This window comes from Tiliqua scincoides, chromosome 3 (genome assembly GCF_035046505.1).
Source record: "Tiliqua scincoides isolate rTilSci1 chromosome 3, rTilSci1.hap2, whole genome shotgun sequence".
Lineage (NCBI taxonomy): Eukaryota > Metazoa > Chordata > Lepidosauria > Squamata > Scincidae > Tiliqua > Tiliqua scincoides.
The window spans coordinates 13,293,299-13,313,939 of record NC_089823.1 but is presented as its reverse complement, the minus strand read 5'-3'; the positions used below and the strand labels follow the sequence as shown (position 1 = coordinate 13,313,939).

The 20,641-nt window shown below is 44.0% G+C and overlaps 1 protein-coding gene across 1 annotated transcript in view; it reads right to left on the bottom strand.

Annotated features, from left to right (window-relative positions):
- Nucleotides 1–6,550: 6,550 nt before the first annotated feature.
- The window catches only part of FAT3 (FAT atypical cadherin 3), a 374,334-nt gene continuing 360,243 nt past the window's right edge, over nucleotides 6,551–20,641 (bottom strand). Inside the window, exons 23-28 of the mRNA XM_066620610.1 lie at nucleotides 17,131–17,284; nucleotides 15,554–16,206; nucleotides 14,203–14,316; nucleotides 11,852–11,911; nucleotides 8,409–8,444; nucleotides 6,551–7,488 (exon numbers count right to left, since the gene is read on the bottom strand). Of these exons, the coding sequence (XP_066476707.1) occupies nucleotides 6,863–7,488; nucleotides 8,409–8,444; nucleotides 11,852–11,911; nucleotides 14,203–14,316; nucleotides 15,554–16,206; nucleotides 17,131–17,284 (1,643 nt within the window). The 3' untranslated portion in view covers nucleotides 6,551–6,862. The remainder of the gene's footprint in view (nucleotides 7,489–8,408; nucleotides 8,445–11,851; nucleotides 11,912–14,202; nucleotides 14,317–15,553; nucleotides 16,207–17,130; nucleotides 17,285–20,641) is intronic.

Genomic DNA, 20,641 nt, shown 5'->3' with positions numbered 1-20,641 from the left:
CTTGCAGCGCTTAAGGCCTCTCAATGCGGCCCTCAGGGAGCCCCTAGTCTCCAATGAGCCTCTGGCCCTCCAGAGATTTGTTGGAGCCCATACTGGCCCGACGCAACTGCTCTCAGCGTGAGGGCGACTGCTTGACCTCTAGCGTGAGCTGTGGGATAGGGGCTCCCTCCACTGCTTGCTGTTTCACGTCTGTGATGCAGTAGCAGCAGCAAAGGACTTTTATAGGCCTTGAGCTATTGCAAGACCTTCATTCATTCATATAAGTTCATCTTTAATATATTCATTTATGTAAATTTATTCAAATTTGAAATGTAAATTAATTCGGCCCCTGACACAGCGTCAGAGAGATGATGTGGCCCTCCTGCAAAAAACTTTGGACACCCCTGCCGTTGACTATAACAGGACTTACTACTGAGTAGACAGGTATAGGACTGGGCCCATAGTCTGGCTACTTAAAGTAAGACAGCACCCCACTAAGAGACATCAATAAACAGTTGACACAAGGTTCATGGGGTTTCTTTTTCAATTTTTACTTGAAAACTGGTTTTAACGATCAACTTAGCAAATTTGGGCAGTTACAAACCTGTACACTTTTTTTTTGTTGTGTTTTTCTTTTTATAGCAAAATAACACAAGACAATACTGCCAACAGCAAATATGAAAGGACCAACATGTATGCTGAGGAGGAACGAGATCCACTCAAAGTGATAACCTTCTCTTTTGCATAAAGGACGCTGCTGTGTGGTTGGGTAGAATGACGGGACCTTCTTCAGCCACCTGAATGGGGTTCGGAAAACAGGTCCCTAATATGATTTGTGCAAAAAAACACATTCATCTGAAAGAAGAAGCCTTTAAGGAACAGTCTCTTAGAAACAGAGAATAATGTTAAAACTGTTGATCCAAAGGAAAATTACAGTATGTTCTAACATGATTAAGAAGCAGTTTCTCAAACCTATCAGCTCTTTCCGTTAAATTTGGCAGATACCGTAAATGTTACGTCTGACACCGATGAATCTGTCAGTATACAGAAATGAACACAGAGGAAAGACATTAGAAGCAACCTGATCGGCACTGAATATCTACAAAAGCCCAGTAATTTCAAAATTATTATATACATTATTTTATAAACTTTTTTTTAAACACCAAAAACATACATCTTTTACAAACCAGCCTGTTTTTGCAACAGGTAAAATTTTACAAGACAACGATCCTTCTTATACAGTGCTTTAAAAGAGAACTTTTTAACCCTACCCCCCCCAATGAACCTCCTCAAATGCAGTTAATATGGTGGACTTGGAAAATTGTTCGGATAACAATTCCAATGTTTAGTGACAGGATGACTCTACACTAGCGAGGGTTCCAATTTGCACTACCTGTGTACTTAGCACCGCCAAAGCTTGGCTATGGCCTTGAAATACAACATTTGTAAATTATTGCTTTACATTTTTTTTTTTTACACAATGAAATTAACATGATCACTCCCTTCCCAACCTGCCCTTCTCCCGTGTTCAGTTATTGTCAGTTTGGTGCATAGCCTTGGAAAGTGCAAGCTTAAAATCAGTGGCATAGCTAGAGGGGGTGCAAAGCGCTAGGTTTTGCAGGGAGCCTCACAGCAGTGTGCAAGGGGCCCCTCCCCTTCACAGCCATTCCAGGCTGGGGGAGCGAAACAGAGGTATATGCCCCTCCACCTGCAATGGCTCTGAAAGGGAGGGGGAGAGGCCCCTTGCATGCTGCTGTGAGGCTCCCTGCAAAACTTAGCACTTTGCACCCCCACTAGCTATGCCACTGATTTTAAGCTTGCACTTTCCAAGGCTTTGCACCAAACTGAAAGTAACTGACAAGCTTACAAGGGATTGTAGTACAGTACAATTATGTAAGGTTAGAATACCACAAAGACCTAAAAATAACAAAACACCAAACCTTGCATCAAAAATTAAGTGCTTTTTCTTATTTAATATTTCCATTGAGTTGGATCCAAAGGGGGTCCTAGCCTAGCCCTCTCTAAGACAGATCTGTTAATGCAACACAACTGCAGATTTTCACAATCCTGTCTCAAAGCTAGTTGCTTGTTGAGCTTGTTCCTCCGAAATACTTGTACCTGCCTCTCCAGAGAGTTCTCTTGTGACCGGCAGAGTTCAGCATGCTAAAATCGACTGTAGCCTAGAGACTTAGGGCCCAATCCTATCCAACTTTCAAGTACTGCATCTTGCAGTAGGGTGGCAGTCATGGAGGTCTCCTAGGGGCTGCATTGGCACTGGAAAGTTGGATAGGATTAGGCCCCTAGGGTTGCTTAACTCAGATATATTGTAGCCCCCAAGTTTTTAAATCAGGCCCACACCACTCCCTCAAGCAAAGTAGTATCCTCACGACTTTGGAATGTAATGAGACATCGCTCTGGAGGTTATATGTCTTGCTTTCATAGGTGGGAAGCAGAAGTTGACTGCCTCATCTTCATTTTGCCAATGGGCTTTTTCACACCGCACTGTGTCCGCTCTTAAGGAAAGTTATGTGCTATCCATGCATCAAATTCAAGGGCTGCCTGCTAACCTGACCAAGAGTTTCAGAGCAGGTGCGCATTCGTGTTGGGGCACAACGCTTAACAAGCGGAATTTAACTTCCCAGAGAGTCCAGCTCTACGTTCATATTTGCAAAAGGCATCAAGGGCACAAGCCAAGAAAACAATTAGCCACAATGGCAAGAGTGAAATAGAGTTGCTAGTGAAATGGGCAACCTAGACCTCTGGTGTAGTGCTTCTGCCTACAGGTGAGAGCTTATCTGATGGACTGTACCTGTATACCAAGAAATTCCCTGCACATAGAAAAAGACAGCCAGGCTAGAACCTTTCTCCTTGTTTTGGATCCTCTCATGGAGCCCCAACGTCCTGTCAGAAGTGGTATAGTCCAGACACAGGTTTGAAAAAGTTTTAGAGTTAGGTGTAAATCTTATTGAAACTCATGGAATCTAATTTAGTGGCAGATTTTCAGACTGTGCCATTTTAGACTGTGGGTGGAAGGGGTGGATATCATATTTTTGAATGTTCCCTCACATTAAATAAAATCCTCCCTTTGTATAGTAAACGGAGGGAGAAAGAGCTCGTATAGTCCTCTCCATGATGTGTGTGTTTGACTTTTTACATGGAGTAGCCAGCAGAAATGGGATTTCTCCCCCCCCCCTCCATCCCAGAAGTCTGATGTGGTATGGTCCAGAATTCCATAATTTCACTCTGAAGCATGCCAAATGGCTACGAGTCCAGACAAACATTAGTCCATAGATTTCAATGGGGCATAGTCATGGTGAAATGGGCAACCTAGATTGTGCCTCATGTCATAACATCAAAATCAAATGTAAATCTAAAACAGATATGAGATTATATTTTAATGGAAGAATAGCAAATTCAGCCTCAGTGGTGGCTATGAAAGGCAAACGTCTGTGCTAGCCTATGCTAGCCTGCAAGTGCACCCTGGTTATGGTATACCCATCAATATGTGTTCCATTAAGGAAAAGGGTTCACTTTTTCATAGTGGTCACCAAAATAGCCCTCCAGCTGTTATTTACCCCCAAAGTACCTGTCTGTTGCAAATAGCTGTTCAGAAGGCAAATAAAAATTCCTTTGGAGGGATTTTTAATGAGCACAAGGTGCAAGAGGAAAGTGTCATCTCCTCCCTGCCCCTGCTAGCTATCAAAAAAGGAAACTCTCCCACCCATTTCTGGTGTTAAGCCTGCCTCTTAATGAAAGAAGTAACATAAGATGCAGTTTGACTGCGCTGAATTCTGTGTGCTCACGGTCTTTTGGGCCATAGCCAGTGTTTTTCTGGCTATTGCCCAGTCTGGACATAAAAAAAAGCCTGGACAATCAAAGTTTCACGACAGGAAAAGGGCTAAATGTACTTGCAGATCTGTGGTTTAGGAAGAACCAAAAAGGTGACATGGTAGAGCAAATGAATTAATGGGCACATTTTTATTTTTTTTTGTTGAGATTAGCACAGTTGGCCTCTCCCTTGCATAAGAGTGTGGCAATGGCTCAGGTTTAGGGGGCAGTCAGCAGCCCGCTGCTGGTAGAGAGGGAGCGAGGGTAGAGAAGGTGGAATGGATCCGGAGGGGGGATGACTAAGTGTGGAGACTGCATAGGTTCTGGAAAAAGGGGGATCCAGGAAATAATGGGTCCCAGGAAGAAGTCAATGGGGTGCCATATTTTCTGGATGGGGATGCTCTGAGGAAGACTCGTAGAAAACAAGAAAAAATAACTACCAAGTGCAAGACATGGCAACATTCAAAAAGTTGCTTATGCATGGGACTTTTCCCATTTCCAATTATTTTTCTGTGTAACATTATTGATATGTCCCAGTAATAATGCAAAAAATAAACCTCGATACGCATTTCAGGGATGCATTCTCTAGAGATTCCCTCTTCCAGTGAAAGCCAACAGGGATAATTTCATAATTACAGTACTTTGCAAGGGGATTTTAAAAAAATCAGAGGTCACTAGTTCAACTGTACAATGGTTCAAATATGTTATACCCACTTGAAGCGAAACCAAAGTGTACTGTAGCTGTGAGCTCGAGAAGTTAGACCAGACAATGACTGGTGTTTTCACGACTCTGCAACACCTTGTCATTTATCCATTTATATACTGAAAATAAACAATTAACTGTGCTTGCTGGTCAGGCCAATCCACACACCAACTAGCGTCCCCCACAGAGTAAGCCATCAGGCATTGTTTTGAGCAAACCTAACTGCACCTCACTTGGAAGAACTGCACCGAGTTTGGGCGAGAAACATGGACTTTAGTTCCTTCATGGCTTGGAGACACAAAGTTCGTAGTTGTCCCCCTGCAGAAGCCATTAGGAAGGGGGCACGAGAGGTTGAGGAAGGATGGAAGAAGCCATGACCACATTCATAAATGAATGTCTCTGGTACTCCAGGTAATCAAACGGTATCATTTAATTAAGCAGGAAAGATGGGCAGTCCTCTATTTCTCAGAATATTCAAACGAGCAACGTATTGCTTTGGCTCAAAACCCATCTTTAATACAGATCTCAGCCTTTCAACCAGAATGTTTGCGACTGCACAAACCTGTGCAAACACAGAAACGGAATGGCAGTAAACAATGACTTGCCTAGTTCACAACTGGGGTTCCAAAGAATTTTTTTGCTGTTGAAAGGCTTATGCAACTGTTTGGTTTTAAAAAGCCATTTTACTGGTTGCGCTGGCAATTTCTTAACACCTGCCTCCTACCAAACCAAAAACCGGCCGCTGACTATTTGCTTAACGAGAACACAAATGTCGACATTCACATCGGTCGTGAAAATCTCCCACTTTGTGAAAGGCATGTGCTGGAAACACTGTTCTAATGTGGTGTTAGCAGAGAAATGGGATCCGGCAGGGCCATGAAAAACCTTTTGGGACATCCATTCATCTGTGACTATTCTCCAAGAGTAATAATTTACTTTTTCAGTACACTTCTTGACTGGCTGGCTGTTCTCAGGGAAGGAAAAGTGTTTTTTTTCCCCCTTCTCCTTAAACTCTGTGTTAAGGTAAGGCAAAAGCCATTATTAAGAAAGAAGAAAAGAGATCTAGGTGTATTAATGTGTGTATACCCAAAGTTTTTGTACAGTGTTTATGGAGAACATGTGGATGAATGCAAATACTGCTGAATCTAAGAAGTGTGACAAACAAAACCTAGACATTCTGATTATCTCACACACCAAATCAGGGATGGAGGACTAGCTGCTCAGCAGAGGCACACAGATTTGCAATTACTCTGGCCTCATACCCAACCACCTTTACATCTCAATAGCTTCCCCAACACAGTGGCCAGATGCAAAAGAAAATAGGGCTCCTATGTCTTTTAACAGCGCTGTAAACGCTGGATGTCCAACAGGTGCAGTATTTCTTACACCTGCATGACAAGTTACCAATATTGCTTTACTTCTATAGGTAGCACAGGAGCCTAGATCTTTTTTGCATTCAAGTGTCCTATGTTTGATGTTTCAGTGATGTTTGATGATCAGAGTAAAATAATTCTATTAATTATATTTCATTCTCGTCTAAAGTGCACAAGACATTCGTTGTAATAGTGATGGGGAAGTCAGCTCACTGCATCATGGGCCAGGTGTGACCTGATGTGACCCACTGGATCCAAAGGAAAACACGGTATGCTTGTTCACTTGCAATTTCCATGTGCTTCAGAGCAAAAGGGTCACCCTCTCACACACTTTTTCTGCTTCACAAGGTTCTCAGGAGCCTCTCAATCCACTCCGTCCTTGCAGCTGGAGGTGCAGCCATAACATCAGAATGCCATGTGACCAGGGCCACTATAATTACACATTACATTGAGAATGCTACAGAAGGGATTTTCTAATGGGCCAGTAATATTGAAAGGGTTGTTTGGAAGTGATTTTTTTTTTAAACAATTACTTTACGCAGCAGCAGCCTCGCCAGCTAGTGTACTTTCCTTCATTAGGTGACCAAAATGTAACCTATGCAGACATGCCAGAGGAAACTGGGAAATGGGGGGTCTTCTTTAATACTGCAAGCATTTTTAGCCTTGTAACACTTTTGATCGTACAATACTGTACAAAAGTGGGAATAGAAAAGCTCAGTCTGGTGTGAGGTCTGGGAAACCTCTCCATCAACCATGAGGTCTGACTGTGGACCCCAGGTTCCAAATTTCAGGGGTGACATTAGTTTTCTCTTTGCGTGTGCACATACAGTACGGATCTCTTGACAGGGTTAAAAATGGATTATGTTTTATTTCCGCCTTGCCCGATTTATTTCCTTAGCAAAAATGTCTTCTTTTTTAACAGTTATGCTATGAGCAAGACCAAACAACATCGACGACAACATCAACAGAAACGGGTCCTTCAAACTTGAGTCTGGTGATGGGTCTCCACGAAGGGAATGTGAAGGTGATGGTGATCCAGCTGAAGCTCCTCAATACTTTCATAGTCACTCATGGCGACCTCAGAGTCATCAAAGCCGCAACCTGCTGAAACATCAGATGAAGAGGCATCCAGGGAATTGTGTAAGGATAAAGGCTTCTTCATTGCACCAATGTTTTCAACATTTGGTCCTGGGCCAACGCCAAAAGTACTAAATTCATTCCCAGTCTGAGATCCGCCATTGTCTATCTCGTTGGGGAACTGATGCGGAGGGAGGTATTGGCTTGGGTGGAACTGTGGTCGTCGCCGACAACCTGGGCTAAGTGTGCTGGCCATAGAGACTGGTTGTGATGGAGGAAGAGCTTCATATTGGTCTGGGTAGTCCTCTGGGAGGGGAGGAGGTAACTGGTCCTGGTTTAAAAATTCCTCGTCATGTGGTGGAGGGTAGTCACTGTCAATATCAAAGCCACCAAGATAGTAATCTGTTTCCAGCTCTCTTGTGCTCCCGTGGTGCACTGAGCCACCATCGGCCGTCTCGTAATTGGGCACTTCCTCAATGTCAGATAAGCGAGCACTCGGCATCCAGTCGGAGGTGTCCCAGTGATACGCTGTGAAAGAAAACAGATCCACAGTGATTGGGGCATCAGCGCAAATGAGGTCTATGGCATGCACCTGGTATAAAGCAAATCCCTTTGTGTCTCAACTTAATGAAGGCGCAAACGAAAATCACTAGCATGCATCACAGTTGCTTCTGTAAAACACTGGCCTATCATGCTTTAGCCAGAGTGGGGAGAAGCAAGTTTGTGTCAATGGCAATCAGCAAAGCACAACACAACCATCTCATGTTCACAGATGCCATTAGAAAGTAAGAGTTTGAGAAACCAAAAATTAAAAACTGAGAGTACGTTTCTGGTCATGGAGGAGGAAATCCATCAGTCAGTTAGAGAAGTTCAAAAATTTTATACATGTACAAAAGTCAGCATGCTCTTGCTGTTGTGTCCATTTTCAAGATCTTGGTCTGGGGAAAATAAAAAAAAATTACACAACACACAAAGTAATAGGCAGAGATATGAGAAAGAATCCGCCAGTGGGGTAGCAAGAGAGGGTGCAAACCACTAAGTGTTAAAGGGAGCCTCAATGCAGCATGCAAGCAACCCCTCCCTCCCTTCGGAGCCATTCTGGGTGAGAGGAGAGCATTTGCCTCCATTTTGCTCCCACTGCCTGGAATGGCTCCGAAGGGAGGGAGGGGTTGCTTGCATGCTGCATTGAGGCTCCCTTTAACACTTAGTGGTTTGCACCCCATCTAGCTACATCACTGGAATCAGCATTCCCCTGAAATAAAATAAATGGGGTTTTTACCCCTAAATCAACCAAAATATGTACTGCAACATGCTCAAACATGCAGAATTTGGGCACAGCAGGATCCAAAGGGGGGAAAAAAAAACTAAACAAAGCGTATTAGTAAGATGTTAAAAAAATCAATCCTGAAGTGCACCCCCCCACCCATCGCAGAAGGCAGGTAAGTCACCTCTGTTGTAGTTCTGTTCTTGCTCCATACCAGACACTGTTAAGCACAAATTGGGAAAAAAAATACGACACTGGAAATTCTCAAGTTTCCAACCAGCAAGGGTTAAACAGGCACAAAATATCTTCACAGTACAATATACACTTATATAACACACCTGACTTAAATTATTATTAAAAGTGCTCTTAAGCAATGCCTCATTTTAAGGGTAAAACAAAATCTGTTTTTTCCCCTAATCATACAAATATAAACACAAATGAAAACATCACTTAACTGGTATGATGCATTACAGTAATTATCAGGAATCAAACATGCAAGACTGATTCCAGCATAAAGCTTTAACACAAAATTTATACAGTTTTTTTTTAAATTGCAAAGTATGGTTTATTTTTCTCTAGCTCACTTTGAAACAGAAAAAAAAAATCAAAATCTACCATTCTCAGGGCCGGTTCAAACAAATCTGGGCCCAAGTGCGCTCAGATACCACGGTGAGAGGCACGGTATAACAACCTGAACAGAATAGAATAGAAAGGCAGTCAATTGGGCCACCTGAAGCAAACACCATAGAGTCCACGGCAAAAATATTACTTTCCAGGCTGGAAACAGAGTTGCCATCTGGCCAGGAAAAAAACAAAAACAAAGCGAAATATAGTCTGGGTCTCGTCTGAGCCTTTGACAACAGCTCGATATACAGCAGTGGCGTAGTTAGAGGGAGTGCAAAGCACTAAGTTTTGCAGGAAACCTCTCTGCAGTGTGTAAGCAGCACCTCCCCTTTGGAGCCATTCCAGGCAAGGGAGCAAAACAGTGGCATTTGGGAGGGGCCACTTGCACGGTGCATTCACTTAGTGTTTTGCACCCCCTCTAGCTATGCCACTGATTTACAGAAATCAACAGGGGATGATTTTCATGTCATGGAAACAGAGCAATATCACCTTCTCATTTCTGCCCATCAAGCTGTCAAAGGCAGAAGATAGACACCTGTCACAAAAGTTGGCATTCCTAGTTGAGAAAAAAGGTAACTTAGGAAGCAGACCCCAGAAGCTCTCTTTAAAAAATTATTTTTGGGAGATATGGTTTACAGACTTCCAAACTATGGGGACTAGAAAACTACTGTTTTAATAAGTTTTGTTTTGTTTTAAGACAAAGATCAGCGGCAGGGAAGAATTACATGGTAGTTTCTATTTCCAAAAGACTTTCTCTCTGAAATGTGAATCCCATGGTTGCCTGCCAAAGGCTGGTGAAGCGTGAGAACCTGAATGGATCACACTAACACTCTATTCGCACTGAGATGTGCTTTGTTTGGACAATGAGTATTGCAATTAGTATTTGCTTTCTATGAGTTATCTATAGCAGTGTTTCTGAACCAGTGGTACTCGTAACACTGGTGGTACTTGAGGTGGTACTTGCAGGACCCCCAGACCCCCACTGCCGGGCAGTGAGACCAGCAATGCAACGCAATGAGCAGCAGTAGGAGGCTTGGCCCAGCGGGCAGAGTTCTAGCATGCGCTTTTCATTCATTCAGATAAGCCCTTCTGTCCGCAGTGAGCCTCTTATCAGTGTTGGTTGCATTGCACCTGGTCTCCCAATCTGGAAGTAACTGGCGGTGACATCATCGCCAGTTACTTCTGGTGGTACTTCCAACAGGTGAACCATGCATACAGTGGGGGACAAACACTGGGAAACGCTGATCTATAGGGTTGGTATCAGCTTGCTTACATGTGAAGAGCAGAACGGGACTGGGTTGGATCTGGGTGGTTCCCGGCTCCAGAACTGTTCCGGCCAATATGAAGCCTGGGGTTTCAGTGACAATTCAAGCTGGGGTGGGATTCAGTGATCCCTCTGGCCATGCCTCTGGTGCAAGACCTTGCCCAGTCCAGCCTCTTCGGTGTGGTTACTCTGTCTCGAGTTGCGGAGGCACTGCAACAATGCTGCACAGGGGACGCAGAAAATGGCTGCACGGGTGCAAGCACAGCCTTTTGCCTTGCTTAGCACAGGATAAGGCTGGGTGTTTATGCAGGCAGGAGTCTTGGGCACTGCTCCCCCTCAGCAGTGGCATAGCTACAGGGGGGGCAGCGCAGTAACTACTGCAAGTGCCGTGGCTCCTCCACTCGTCATCGGAGTCATTCTGGGCAGTGATGGTCATGCACAGGCTATGCCGTCAGTGTCTGGAGTGGCTCTGACAGTGGGGGGGGGGGCACTTACACAGTGCTTTGTGGTGCCTGCAGTACTCACTGCACCGCCTTTCTTGTAGCTGTGCCACTGGCCCTCAGCACACACTCATTCTTCTGGCAGTGAAGGGCGCAACCTGATTCACAGAAGGAAAACACTCTCTTGCATGACCAGTGGTTGTAGCTCAGGCAGCACTGTCTGAACCGGCCCTGCCTATTCCAAAACAAAACAAAACAAAAAGCCCTGACTGAAAGGGTGACACGGAGCAGACACGAGGAACTTCGCTGAGTCTCTGGTTGTAGGTCCACACCCCACTCAGTGTGGTTATACCGCGCAAGGCCATGCACAGTTATCTTTACATTACACAGCAGACCCTTAATAACTTCCTAATTCACTCATTCCACAGTTCAAAACAGCTCCTTTTTCTTTCCTGTGGTGACAGTAGGATAATGCAGGTGAGAACTGGCTTATTTGTGAGTTTTCAACTCAGAATATTGCACTGCACGTCAGCTCAGAAGACTGCACCCATGGTGGAAATTGAGCTGAAATTAATTAGGAAAGGGAAGGGGGGGAGGGGAAAGATCCTCAAATGAATTATCTTAGGTTGAACCTGTTGGGGGAAAAATTAATTTAATCGTAACCTGACTTCTTTCCCCTCCACATTAGCAGTTAAGAATACTGTTAGAATTTAGGAAAAAAGACTTTGTTCTAGAACAGTCATTTTCAACGTTTTTCATCTAATGGCACACTGACAAGGTGCTAAGATTGTCAAGGTGCACCATCAGCTTTTTGACAATTGACAAGGTACACTGCAATGCCAATGGGGGGCTTACATCCCCCAACATCCCTAATAATAAAAGACCCTCCTCCAAAGTCCTATGGCACACCTGCAAACCGTCGGTGGCACACTGGTTGAAAATCACTGTTCTAGATAAAGACATGCACTCAGAATAAATTTTTTAGCCCTTTCTGACTAATCACTAATGCTATGAAAGCCATTCCTTGCTAGGTGGGGGGGGGGGAGGGAAAATGCTGTCTTATTTGTCTGAACTGACCCTTCAACGTCTATTGAAATCATACAAATAAATGTTGTGATTCGTCACCTAGGCGCACACCATCTCACGCTTTCTCTCCTTGCGGTTTTGTAAGAGGAAGTCATTTGCTGTGGCCTGAGTAGTCAGGGTGAGTTAATGAGGTTCTGCTGCAGCCTTTCGCACAGAAGAACAAGACAACAGTACATGGCAAAGTAGGAGAAATAACTGAAAAAGATTAAATACCTTCATTTTCTATAGTGTCAACTACATTGTTGACAAGCTGTATGACAGTCACTATGGACGCTTGCGGAAGAAGGAAGGCAGACAAAAAAGGGAAGGATAGCTTCATGTTAGTATTTATAACACACAACACTGTAAGGTTACTAATATTAAATTCCCGGAGACAGATTTGTGGGGGAGGGGGTAGCATCAATGAATTATGCAGCGGCTTGAAGGACATTTCAATTTCAGAAAATCCCATACAATTTGTTTTCGCAACAGAAAAGCAAACAGTGATATATTCAAAGGCAGCACTTTCAAAAAAAGCTCATATGTAGTGATGAATATCAGTTCATAAATTCAGCCCAGATTGTCCAGCAGATTCAATTAACCAGAACAGTATCTTGTCTACCTGACGCTAATCTCTAATTAATCCTTGCTTAAGGGCCCCTGGAGGAATGGCTGCTATCTTCAAAGGGACCATTATCTTTTAGGCAATCATAAGGATCCGAGATGGTATGTGAGTCTTTTGACTTAAATCTTTTTCCAACAGGCATGGCTTTTATTTCCTATGTACTGCCTGCGTGACAAAGGCCTTTGGGGGGGCAATGACCAAGTTCAGCCGTCAAAATAAAAAGACTCTCATCAAACAGCTCTGGTTTCAGGCTCACTCACACACATACACCAGCCCTCTTCCCCAATGCCCCTCATGGGATCCAAACTACAATATACCACAAGCGGAGGAGCAAATGAAACCTATTGCCCCAGTGTGAAGTGATGATAGCTCTGCATGCCTCATTAAATGATGGCATTAGATCTAAGCTGAGCAGTAGTCCAAGCTACATGTTACAAGGCGACAACGTCAGTTTTGACAACCTATGCCTCCCATTGTGTGCCGTCAGTAACATGTAGCTGAAAAAAATTAAAGGTGAGACCCCGCCACCCCACCCCACTGGCTACTGCTAGCAACAACTGGGATAGAAATGACCTTGGGGGAGTCATTAGCAGAGGAGGATCTGCAGGTAGAGGACAGATTAAGCACTCTTCCCTCACAGCCACTGACCTTCAAGACAGTGGCAGACCTCCCCACTTACCTGGAGCACGCAGAGCCTCATGCAACTGCAGGACACACCAGGGAAGCCTACCGAAGCTGCCCCGGGCTTTTTAACTGTGCTTCTGGTTTGCCAACCATGTCAGGAGCCTCAGAGAGTCCTAGAGGTGCGCGAGGCTCTGCGCCTGGCGCAATTGCCGCGTTACTTTAATGGCAGGACCGCCACTGCTTCAAGAACTCCCTCCATTATCTTTGCAAATACAGGTACGTGAACATGTATTTTCCGACTTATTGCTTCATCATTTCCACAGTTGCACTGAGAATTACGCAGCAACCGTATGATTTATACAGTTGATTTATACTTGTGTGATTTATACTTATTTCTGCACTGGAGCTCTGACACAAACATTGTTTTATATTGCACTAGATCAGGGCTCTCAAAATCCCTGCCTGGGGGCCACATCTGGCCCTCAGGAGGATTTTATCCAACCCATGTAGTTCCCCAGCCTCTCGGGGCTAAAAATAGCTGAAAAGACACACTTCTGGGTCTCCCAGCACAGGTATATACTACAGTCAGCCACTAGAGGTGCTGAATGTAATGCAATGGAATGGAATAATTCCATTCCATTCAGCACCTCTAGTGCCTGAATACAGTATACATCCAAGCTTTTTCAATCCTTTTTCAAAATCCATTCTTCCTCTTCCTGTGCAAGTCAATTTTGCCATCTCCTCCCCCTGAAGTGCTTTTTCAAAATCCATTCCCCCCTAGTGACTATAAGGCTGACATCCCAATGTAGTCCATGTTATTGTTTTCAGAACATTTGCCTGTAGTATAAATACTAAGGCTTTCACTGCTGGTATTCGTGACATTGAAATGAACAATGTTCGGGCTGATAGAAGGACCACAGTCGAATAAATCTGTTGACATCTTTCGCCTGCTGGAGATTTTCCTTGAGATTTGAAGCTGGAAACTTCTCTGGCATCCCTTCTCATGATAACCAGGGGATAAAAATACATAGTTGTCTGTACTGAACAAGCAACCCAGTGTAACAGTCCTCACTAGAACTGTTAGACCAGGATGTCCATGGTCCCTCCTTTTCAACATTAACAAACACTCACTTCTTCACCCATCTGTATTCCCCTTCCAGTTCTAGCATAATCCAGTCCTGGAATATTCATACTACACAGCAGACACACCATGCTATTCAGAATTTCATATACCTCTAGCATAATGAAATCTTCTGGGACATCAGTATCCAGCACATTACCAGAGATAAAGTTCAAAACCATTACTGTAGCAATAGCGAGATAAAGAAACTCTTACCATTATCATCGCCAGAGTCTGACTGGTAAGAGCTGAGAGACTGAACTTCAGAGTTGCTTCCTTTATTACTTCCTGAAAAACAGGTCACCTCTTCCATGTCGTCGACTCCTTTGCCTACACACAAAACAAAAGGCACTGGGTAGATTGGATACACTGATCTCTGTTGTAAAGCATGAAACACTACAAACAGATTCCACTTCACTTGGCTGGAATAGTAATTTATCACTGAAAAACAATTACCTATCATTCTCATGATTAAGAGTACTGCCAATCAAGCTCTTTCAATTACTCAATGGAAACAATTACTTCAGTAACTGGTTAAATCTGCATGTAAGCTAAAACAATGGATCAGAAGGAGAAAGCGCATGTCTTTGTTTCAAAATACTGTGTGTGACACGGCAAGTATCACCTTAGAAGAGGCATTTCCAGAGAATGGCTCTTGTGAAAAATATGGTGTTTGCCACCTGCAGAACATCTGTATTAAGAAAAAAAACATTTTTTAAAAATGCTGCCTGATTAATGGGGGTGGACCTTTGAAATTAATCAAATGTTTTTAATTGATTAAGCTAGATGATTAATTGATCAAATGTTGCAGCCTTAATATATACATGCATACATGGCTTCACTTTGGCTTTACAGTCTGTTGTAAATCATTTGTTTCTTTTCCTTTTTGAGTGCCTCCACTGTGCTAAGCTATTCACTGTATAACAGCGTGTGAAATAAACGTTGATTTTAATGGACCTGTTTAAGTCTAACATTAGTGGTACCTGCCAAAGTCTGCAGCAGGATGTCTCAAAGATATAGATACATTTATTGTAATGCATGAAAAAGGAATACCATAAATGTTGCCTGACAAGTTATTTTTATTTCCGTTTTGTGTTGACAACATTGCATGCATGTGTACTTGGTGCTGGGTCCCTGCCAGAAGAGCACAACCCGGTCTCATGGCATTTAAATTGGGCAAGAGTTCTCAGCTCTCACAGGCCACAGACAAGGCCACAATTTGATCTGCCAGAGCAATAATCTCTTCAGTTCTCCCCTCCCTGGTCTATTTTAGTTGGCCAGCTTGGGAGAAGCCTTTTCTATCTTGTATTTCTTGAAAAATTTCATAAGAGGCTGCATTGTGCTTGCACAGCACATTTGAACTTAAACAAGCAGCATCCTGGGAGCTACCTTACTTAGAATAAACTGACTTGTTTACCCCTGTCTCCCTCCTTCTTTTATGCCATTCCACTGAGTTGTGCCATTGGCACCTGCACTCTAACACCGAACATGAAACAGAGTTCCCAATGGGCACATGTTGGGTAACATAAATCCCATAAGCCAACCTGCCTTTGTCTGAATTACTCACTTTCAGTGCCATTTTCCCAGGTCTTCCTGATGGAGTCACAATCAGAACGGCATGGAGAGACAGCGGGTAGGTTGGGTGCCACGCTGCACACCACAACACCCCGCCTTGCTGTCAGAATCCGAGGGGACTCTGGATGGAATGTTGTCATCTCTTGATGCTCTACCCCAAGCCCATCAACTATCTTGTCCAAGTTGTTTCTAGAATCGCTCTGGAAGCAAGGGGTGTAGGCCATTGGTCTCACAGGGACCTGAGGTGGCCCCACCTCTTGATAGATATTGCGACCATCGCCATTGTTCCTCATGTTTTTGAACTGAATCCCATTGCTTTTGTGAAGCAAAGCAGCAGTGGCTGGATCCTGGACCAAGGTGATATTGTTACGGGAATAGTTCTTCCTGAACACTTTCTTGCGGAATACTATGAAGAGGACAATTAACAGAAAGATGACAAAAAGGACCACAGCAATGCCAATGAGCTCTTCTTTGCCCACATAAGAATGCCCAGCTTGGATGTTGGGGACAACCACAGGTCTCAGTCCACAGTGCTGGCCCACATAGCCAGGAGTGCAATTGCATAAAAATGAACCAAATACATTGACGCAAGAGCCACCATTTTCACACTCCTCTCTCTCACATTCATTAATATCTTCTTCACACCTGAAAAAAACAAGAGGTAGATGACTTCAACAATTGACATTGCACCAAAGCTGCCTTCCAAGAAACCTACCTATTAAGCCAGCGTGGACTACAGTGAACTGATAGACTTGGAGCAGTATCAGCAAAACCAGGCACTATAACACGGGACACAGTATGTGACCCACTAGTTGCAGAGCGGCCAGGTGTGGTGGCCTATCTAGGACTCAGGAACATCCTGGTTTTGTGGTATATCTAGCTTTGCTTTCAGACATAATGTCAAATGCTGGTCCATAAAACCACCACAGTTTGTCATTATGACTGAACCAAAGCCAGCTTCCAGATCATAGTTTGCAACGTGCTGCTAAACCAGGACATCAAACCATAGCTTGAAGTGAGTTTGCAAACTAGTTTATGCTAACTGTAGTTTGCTGTTACATGAAGGAAAGTTGAGACAGAAGTTAAATAACTAGGTAAATAAGTCTTCCAATCCATGCACTGACCAAACTGACCCTAGCCTTCACTGATTGCTCTCTTCTGCTTATCTCCAGTCACTTGTGTCCATACCATGCATCGTTTCAGTCATGTCTTCCTTAGTTGCATCATGTACTACTCCCTAACTCAGTAAGGAAGGCTACAGTCCTATACACATTAACCTGAGAGCAAGTTTCATTGAACTCAGTAGGCCTTACTTCTGAGTAGACATGCATAGGATCATGCTGAAAATGAGTTAGGTCAATGGTCCTTGAGCCTTGAGTGGCAATAACTTATCAACATTTTTTTCCCTACCTGCTACATGAAGTCTTTAACCAGAGGCGATAGGAGCTAACCTATGACCTTGGGAACACTGAGGCACGAGCTCTACTACCAAATGATGGCCCCATTGCCTTGCCACTATCAAGCGATGACAAGGGGATCCTCCTCTCCTAGCAGTACAAACTCACTTACGTCACTCCTGTCAACCCGCTCTTGCAACTGCAGATGAAGGCACTGCCTATGGGATCACAGGACCCTCCGTTGCGACAAGGATTTGGAAAGCAGGCTGTGATCTCTGATTCACAGTTTCGCCCTGTGTATTGAGAGAGGCAACTGCACTGGTAGCCTAGAAAACGTTTACGAAAGAAAGAATAAAAAATATCAGACACATTACAGTAAACAGAACTCAAACAGAATGGAACGTGAAACTGGAGGGTTAGCATTCAAATATACAGTATGCGCAAAACAGAGTAACTTTATGTGGGTCTTTATTTCCCTCTAGTGGCTGGTTTAGGAATTTGACTGTTTTCAGAATTATAATCATGTTCAGCTTTTCATTGAAGCAGTAAAGAAGACACAGCACACTGTTTAATCTCTTTAGGGAAAATGATTAATTGACAGTGGTTTTAGATCTGTTTCGCCTGTGGTGATTTTTGTTCATCTGTGTAACAAACACCTCCGGTGAATACAGACTTAGTTTTTAGAGACATGTGTCATCAACATACCTTCAGGGCCAAACTAGAGGTGATGTGAGAGTTCCAAGTTGGGAACATCTGTCACCTTTTTCCTTTTCTAAAAACTGGGGAGAAGAGACATCAAATTGGATTTAGGGCTGTGGTGCAGAGAAAGTGGGTCTAACCCTTTCCCCCTGTGCTATGGGCCTGATTCAAATCGCCCACCGAACCTGCTAGTTGCCTTAATGGAGAAAAATCATGTCCCCAGATTTTCCCCTCTGTGGCTAACAGAAGAATGGGGAACACTATTTCAGGCAGGGAACTGCTGAAGAACCAAAGGGTTAAACTCTCTCTTTTTCCTGCATTACAACCTCTATCCAAATCAGATACCCATAACTGCTTCTTGAAAAAGACATTGGGGGTGCAATCCTAACTGTGCTCACGGCTGGTGCAATTCCCTTTGTGCCTCCTTAGGAGTCAACTGGGCTGGTGCATGGATGTGCTTTGGCCTGTGGAGGCCAAATCCAGCCTCTGCTACATCGGAGACAGGTAAGTTCATGCCGGCTGAGTTCAGTGGTGCAGGGCTCTGCGGGGGCATGGGGAGGGCAGAGAGGAGGCATTTCAAGGTGGGGAGAGGGCAGGCAGTGGAAAAGCGGGGGGGGGGGAGGACTCAGCAGTTATGCTGGACCCTGACCCCATTCCCGGGCAGTGTAGAGTGGCTCCAGGTTGCTTGGTTCCGCGTCACCTCTTTAGATCTGAGTAGACTCATTGGGGCTGCTGTGGATTTAACCAGGGTAAGGGGAATGACTTCCTTTTGTCTTGGGCTGCGCCACAGCCAGCCCAAAACTCGTGCTGCATACACTGCAAGCCAGCTGGCCTCTCTGTTCCAACGCAAGTTAGAATTGCGCTGCAAAAGTTTCAAGCATGGAATTCCCATATCATATCCCATGTTGTCAATATGGAATCAGTATTGGCTGACGCTTCCTGTCCATTGTACTTTTTTTTATGGCTACCCAGGTTTGCAATGGCTGTATCATGAATGAAAAGACTCCTTCCATTGTGCTGCTGGGATCGCTACCAGTGAATTGTAATCTACTGCATTCAACAGCATGCCTTAATTTGAGGGCATGTGACATGATACAGGGCCTTCCTTTCAAGCCAATTTAATTATATAGGCTCTTTTTTTTCAGTTTGGCCCAGGGAGGGAGAGAAACGAAAAAGGGAAGAAGAAGCGGCCATGAGAATGTCACTACAGATTGCTTTATAGATCCGCTGATGAATAGTTAGGGCCCATTGCTTTAGAATTATGGCACCATAACAATCCTTTATTTACATACACTGCTGAGGCAGTGAAAAAAGCTCCAAGCAAATAGATTTCCTAACGAGAGATCGAGCAAGCGCACAGGCTGGAATATCCCCTCCGGGCGCTTGCTCTCCAACAGCAGCCATAATGCACAGGGGTCTAAGTAGCTTTGGCGCGCAGACGCTGTGGCAAAGCATTCCAACCTGAGCTGTTTATATGCTTCTCATAATAAAATGGACCAATCATTTGGAGATGCATGGCTATAGCTCTGGCCTCCCAGCAGCTGGCGTAAATGGGAAATATGCAGCCCTGTTGAGGGAGGAAGGAAGGGGGAAATTATCCTGAAGTGATTTGTTAGAAAGGTTTCAATTTACACATTATGCAATTGCTGAGCGATTGTGTAAATAGACTCCAGTGAAATCAATAGAAAGAAGAGTTGGTTCCCCCCTTTTATTTGGCTTATTCATGCGGTGAATGCTTGCCCTAATTTATTACATGCAACCCAAATTAAAGTTAGGTATTTGTTTCATCCTTGTTCCCAAGGGACATAAATAATCTTGTTTAGCAATTTTCTCTGAAGCTTCTACATCTTTTGAATTATTACCCTTCATTCTTTGCTGGGTCCTATAAGCTCATTTTTTATTAACCTTCCACTTGGAGATAAAGAACTCTTAAGCGCATACATGTAAGCACTGGTATGTATCCCCGATGCTATGCATTGGATTCCTACTGCTAAATCTTCTGTCGCAACCTGCTTAATGTGCTAATGCTCTAGGGTGCACTTCCATTCAGTCTTTTGGGCATCATCTTCAGTTCTGCCCATGGGCCTTCAAGCTCCCTTCCAATAAAACCAACGCAAGCGAGAAAGCAGTAAATGTTAATATTCAGATCACAGAGGGACTCTCTCTGGGCCAAATGGGGCAGAACTATAAAGGTGTTTAGACCATGCAGGACTGCCAAAGAGAACATTTTTGTACAGACTGGGAAGAAATGGAAAGCTTCCTACAAAACAGTTTGCTGTTCTGTCTAAACTTTGAAAACTGAAGTTTGTGCAAATCACAGTGAGTTCACAAGCCAGGATATCAAACCATGAAGGTATGTTAGCTGACTACAAACCACAGTTTACCAAGTGCTGCCAAAGGAGGAAGGTTTGATTTCTTGCCAACCATGATCAGTGGGGTAGCTAGAGGGGTTGCAAAGCACTAAGTTTTGCAGGGCAAAACTCACAGCAGCGTGCAAGCTGCCCCACCTCCTCCCCTTTGGAGGTGAATACCTGTTTTGCTCTCCCTGCCTAGAATGGGGAGGGGCCGCCTGCATACTGCGGTGAGGCTCCCTGAAAAACTTAGTGCTTTGCACCCCCTCTAGCTATGTCACTGACCACGAAAGGAAGCTTTCAAGGTCTCCGAAGTGTGGGAGGAGGCACTCAAGCCTGCGCTTCACTAAAACCCCATAGGTTCCGATTATGTCGGAACTCACACATTGTCTCCAGTTGTACTCCAGTTGCTCAAGCACTACCTTCTTCCCCAGTACATCGTGCATAAACTTCAGAAGTTTTTGGAAATCAAGTATTGGAAGCTAATTAAAATGAAACACAATCAAATGTCCCATTGTCAATGGAACAAGCTTGTTTGCAGACTATTTTCTGATCCTCTCTGGTTCCCAAATGCTTAGGACTGCATCCTATGTAATTTTCGTGCACTCAGTTTTTTTAAGCCCATACGGCGGC